The sequence below is a fragment of the Adiantum capillus-veneris genome, chromosome 14 (assembly GCF_014529385.1).
Source record: "Adiantum capillus-veneris isolate H3 chromosome 14, ASM1452938v2, whole genome shotgun sequence".
Taxonomy (NCBI): domain Eukaryota; kingdom Viridiplantae; phylum Streptophyta; class Polypodiopsida; order Polypodiales; family Pteridaceae; genus Adiantum; species Adiantum capillus-veneris.
Genome location: NC_140944.1, coordinates 65,638,744 through 65,644,365, shown reverse-complemented (window position 1 = coordinate 65,644,365; position 5,622 = coordinate 65,638,744). Strand labels below are relative to the sequence as shown.

General features: G+C 42.5%; 1 protein-coding gene across 1 annotated transcript; it reads right to left on the bottom strand.

Annotated features, from left to right (window-relative positions):
- Nucleotides 1–552: 552 nt before the first annotated feature.
- LOC147442525 (uncharacterized) lies at nucleotides 553–4,169 on the bottom strand. The gene is made up of 3 exons (XM_086528681.1): nucleotides 2,719–4,169; nucleotides 1,937–2,084; nucleotides 553–1,178 (listed from the first exon to the last, which is right to left on the bottom strand). Exons 1-3 carry the CDS (start codon nucleotides 3,909–3,911, stop codon nucleotides 735–737), a joined length of 1,785 nt encoding a protein of 594 aa, XP_086384807.1. The 5' UTR covers nucleotides 3,912–4,169; the 3' UTR covers nucleotides 553–734.
- Nucleotides 4,170–5,622: the final 1,453 nt, after the last annotated feature.

Sequence of the window (5,622 nt, the reverse complement as noted above, 5' to 3'; positions counted from 1 at the left end):
CAAAGTGTCGATTGAGTGTATACTTAGACCTACAAATTTTGGACATCACAAAATTTGTAATTTGTAATCTATTGAAATCTGTTTAGACTTTTGTAGTTGTTGAGAAATAGCGTCATGAAATACAATAGGAGGATTGCCATTCAATCTTATTTGAAACTTGGCAAGATTTAGATAAAATACTAAAAACCTGCCAACAAGGCAGAGTACAATGCTTTCAAGCTTCCTTGCGCTGGACTTCTAAAAAAACAAGGGCGGACATCTCAAGAAATGCAAGGATAGCACTTTTAAAAGAGCAATTAATACACATCAAAATTAAAAAGAAGAAAGCACCCCTCAATTCTTCATATGTGCATGTCAAGAGGATTGCAATTGAGTAAAGAGAATTGCATGTCAAGAGGATTGGTTACTCAATTGCTTACTCAATTGCACGTAGGAAAAAACAAGACCAAGTTTATATAATTGATGAGTAATTTTTCTTTTGTGTGTGAGTGTGTGAGTGTGTGTGTGTGTGTGTGTGTGAGAGAGAGAGAGAGAGAGAGAGAGAGAGAGAGAGAGAGTCAAGTTTCATGCCTTGCTTGGTGTCCTCATGTAGCATGCATAGACAATGTGAGTTTATTATGGCATCATACAAATTGTGTGCATCTCCTATACACCCAATCATAGCCATTTCGAGCCAAGAAGAACCTCAAAAGTATAGGGAGAAAGACGAGAGACAGAAAAAGTGAGTGTGGTGGTTAGGCAGTGTTGAAGCTTTGAAGAGCAGCTTGACACTCTTTTTCAAGGTAAGGGGAGAGATCACCTCCAACTCCTCCAACTGTGACAAGAGAACGTGGGGAGAGGAAGAGGCGTCTGGCACGTATGGCAAGACTCGCTTGCGGGTGGAGGATGCCGATCTTGTGAAGAGTGTTGGCGCCAATGGGGATGCAAGCCATGAGCACGCAAGTGCTACCACGCTTATGAGGATCATGGTGGGTGTTGCCCAAGTAGACTAGAGTGATGTCACAAATGGGAAGATGCTTTTGGTTGGTGGGGTAGGTCTTCATCTTATGTATATTGGGTGCTGCTATCATCATGCCGCCCAACCATGCGCGTGCATTCTCGTCCTTATAGTACGTATGTATGGGTAGATTATGATCAAGATCCGTGTCATGGCTCAATGTTATCACCAAGGATCCAACCTTCAACAACAAAGAAACATATCCACAACTTATAAAGACATCAGGCTTGGCCATAAAATTATTATCATTTTTTGTCAATTACATTCTCAAAATCTCTATTATTTTTGGGACAAAGTGACATCATCTAGATATTTTCCACGTGTTTTGTGTCTCTACCCGCCATGCGTCAGCTCCGGAATTTTTGTTGCTCAGGAACCAAATTTAGGAAAGAATGATAAAATTTGAATATCTAGGTTCTATCCTCATAAGGAATTTTCGGTTCCCATTAGTACGCACGGTTAAGACATCCACAATCATTTTAGGGATAATTACCAAAATACCGCTATATTTGTGGAAATTCTCAAAATACCCCTCAAATTTCAAAATTTCCCAACATCCCCCTTGTATTTGGCCAAAAATTTCCAAAATGTTCTTCAATTTCTCAAACATTCCCAAACTGCCCCTCATTATCCTCACAAACATTTCCCAAGTTTTTTTCTTGGGGGAAAATTACCAACATACCCCTCTAATTTGTGGAAAATCCCAAAGTACCCTCAAATTTAAAAAACATTTCCAAAGTGTTTTTTTTTGGGAAAATTATCAACATACCTCTCTAATTTGTGGAGATTCCCAAAATACCCCTCAAACTTTTTAAAATTCCCAAAATACCCCTCAACTTTTTAAAATACCCCTCAACTTTTTTAAGATCAAAGTTCTTTCAAGTAGTAAATTGCCCATCCCCATGACTTAAACAAGTAGTCAAGTTTTAAACAACTCACCTTCAAGTAGTAGCTTATCCCACTCGCATCATCCGTCCTCACTAGGTTTCCCGTCACTATTTGGGCCTTCAACTCTAGACTTCCATCAGCTCCCACACCCATCACTTCTGCTTCATATTGCTTCAATATGACATTGTCTATGAAATACCTGCAACCAAGAAATACATATTTAACCTGGTAATTGAGTCTCATGTACTAGACATATGTTTACCATATCGTTGCATTATTGTGATCCCTTATGACACCTTTTAAGAAGATTACACCAAGAGCTAGTTAGAAAATTTTCTGGCACTAGATGAGCTTCATGTATCATGTATCTCAATTTCAAGGTGTGACTACATTTATAAAACTCCTAAATTGAGTGCCCTCAATGCTAGGTTTCTTCTAGAAATGCAATATACTAGGGCTTCTATGCATGTAAAAGGAATCGAAAAACTGACTGGAAGCAATTCTTGTTAGGCAACTGGTGAGGTTTGAAATGGTGTCTAACATTGCACCCTGTATCGATGATCAATTATTAGGGTAATGGCAAGTTACAATTCTAATGTTGATTTGACAATTTCCTAGCACCTAAGTTAATTGATATGTAGACTTGAGATAATTAAAAACCAAGCCTCAACCGCACGATGAGAACGTTGTTGCTAGTCATGCTTGATCACTGCATCTAAGAGTTGAATTGAGGAAAAAAAAAGAACCATGCATCAAATGTCTCACTATGTTAAAATTAAGACATGCATATTTAGAAATAATCAAACTGTTTCAATGTAGTATTTTATACATACCTCCTAAATTGAGCCCTACTATCATCAGGATCCGCTGTAAGATCAGGCGCCCAAGAGATTCCATTCACCTCATATCCTTCATACTCTGCAGCACACAAATTGAGAAGCAAATGCTCCACTGCACCCTTCTCAGAAAAGAGCAATTGTGCAAGTGAGACAATTTGCGCACTAAGTCCTCGATTCTTCTCAAGACTATGCACATCCTTGAAGCCCATAAGTCCCAAGATACCAAGCACTCTATCCTCCTCACTTGAGGCATTCCTCACTCTCACTTGCTTCACTACTGTTTCTAAGTAGATCTCTTGATCTCCAGAGGAAATCTCCCCAAAGGCTTCATAGAAGTCCTCGAAAAGCTTGGGGGAGAGATCTTCTAGACCATGCACATGCACTCCCAAGCAAGTGCCCATCATTTCAAAGTAAGCCTTGGCACCCAAAGCATACAAGTTAGTAGACTTAGGGAATTTTCTTCTAGATTTATCACCACTACCACTCACATATAACTTGCCATCGGTGATCTCATCCTCGTAAGCAGCATTGTCATCCCAATCAATCCAAACCTTGTCATGTAAGTGGGAATTACTCACCTTCTTGATGTAATCAATGATAGTGTCATCAAACTTCTCTACAATGAAGTAGATCTTCGCAGGCAAGACTGATTCTTGGAAGGTCCACACGCGTGAGAACCACCGTGGGATTTTGGTGCCGGAGTCAAGAACTTGGTAGCCATTGGAGGAGCCAATGCCATGTGGGGCAACATAGCAACCCAAGCTAAGGCCGTAGAAGCCGCCCATGTTAACCATTTCAGTGGCGGTCTCGATGGCGTCGTATTGATTGGTGGAGATGACATCGAGCCAAACCTTCTCCACACCATCACTTTGGAGCAAGGAGAGGAAGTCGATGAGTTCATCGTAGTAGGAGAGGCCAGCAAAGAGGGAGGGATCGTTGAAGGCAGTGGTGTAAATGTGACCTTCGGGGTCCATGTCGCGAGTCCATCCCATGCCGACAAGGATTTCTTCGCAGCGCTCCTTGAGGGCTCGGGCGCTGTCCGTCCACGTGTGGGAGATGATGTGGAAGTTCCAATCAGAGGGCTCCACGAAGAAGAGGCCGCCCTTGCTGGCGACCGTGGCAGCCACGTCGACGACCCTCTTGGGGTAGCCGGTCTCGTTGTAGGAGATCTCCGACTTCAACACCATCTTCACTACTTACTTGCTTTCCTGCACGCACGACACGAGACGACGCCACCACCCTTCAGCTATAGCTATATGCATCAGCTTCACTGCAATCCTTGCAGGTGTGCATGCAAATGCGTATGCGTGCAATTGCATCCGCACGCACAGAGAGAGAGAGAGAGAGAGAGAGAGAGAGAGCGAGCTGATCTGCTTGGGCACTTACCTATATAATAAGCGTTTGTGAGTATGCGCGAACGAAGACTCTGTGTCTGTGTGGGTGGGTGGGGATGTGTGTGTGAGAGAGAGGGGGGGGGGGGGGGGGGGGGGGAGAGGGCTCTGCCCGGTGGTGCCCACCTCGTTCGGATAAGCCTGTCCGAACTTCCCAACTACGCGTTTGCGAGCCTCGGGGAAATAATCGGGGCCCAGTCGGGGTTTTTTTTAAAAAAAATAGTCTGCAGTGCTACTACCGCCCACGTGAATCTCGTATTCCCAGAACGATTTATTTTTTTTCGGGGATAATAGACTATGAAGCCTTTCTAGCTAGATGTAACGTGCATAAAGACAGTTGATTGAAACGTGTTTGTGTTTTTATACTACCAAGGCTAGGCCTAAATTTTGTGGGTTTTCAAATTTAAAATCTTTACATCTAAACAATTGCAGCAGGAATTACACTTGGGCAGAAGACCCACGTGACCAAAAAGAGGGACAACCTTTAAGTACATGATCACGAAAGCTTGGATGGTTGCACGATGTGCCTTAGATCTAGTTGGCAAAAGTTGGCAATCTTGGCTCAAGGCCCTGGGGATGGAGCGCCCTTGCAACCGCAAAAAACGACAACGCATACGCCCGATAATGGGGGAAAAGGAAGGTGCAGGGATACAACGACCCATAGTCAGCTAGCACGGCTTGCTTTATTCCAACAAAATCCCCCTCCCTTGCTAGCTCCTCTCTTTTGAAGCCCTGCGCAGGAGAATTCTGTAACATATCATTGATTAGGCTTGGACATGCTCATGGCAATACCAATGAGCCACTCTCGTTCTTAATTAATCTATTGGTGATTAGTGGAATTCTAACAATTGTGTGTGTGTGTGTGTGTGTGTGTGTGTGAGAGAGAGAGAGAGAGAGAGAGAGAGAGAGAAATTTCAATTTTTGTGCATTTTTTGTGTTCATTTTTATTTTGCTGCTTTATCACACCATTACTCTCATTGTAGGCATCATTGCCTTGTGCAATTTGTGTGTGTGCAAAGCACTTCTCGATGGCATTTCATTGATCTTCTAAGTGCAAAAATCGGCCAAGACTTGGTATGTTTGTTATATGCCTAAACTCCCACTGCATTCAAGTTTCATTAGATTGCTTACTCTTTGGATTTTAGCCCCATTAGCCATCTATAATCATTGCTTTATTTTTAGGGTGTGTGTGTGGCGCTTTTTTGTGTGGGAGCCACCTCTTGCATAAGAGGCAAGTTGAAGACAAATTGGGCCTCCATTTTTTTCAGCTTCATATCAAGTAGGGCCACATGCTACACCTGTATGTTGCTAATCGTTGCACCTGGGTGTCATCATCCATACACTTCCCAACAAGTGGTATCAGATCTTTGAACTCTCATTGTAGTGTTTATTTGCTTTTAAAATTTGTATATGAAGTGCTTCCTGATGCCATTTAATAGAGCCCCTACGCGCAAAAATATCTCAAGTTTTGGATCCTCAATTGTGTGCTTAATATTCCTCAAATTTT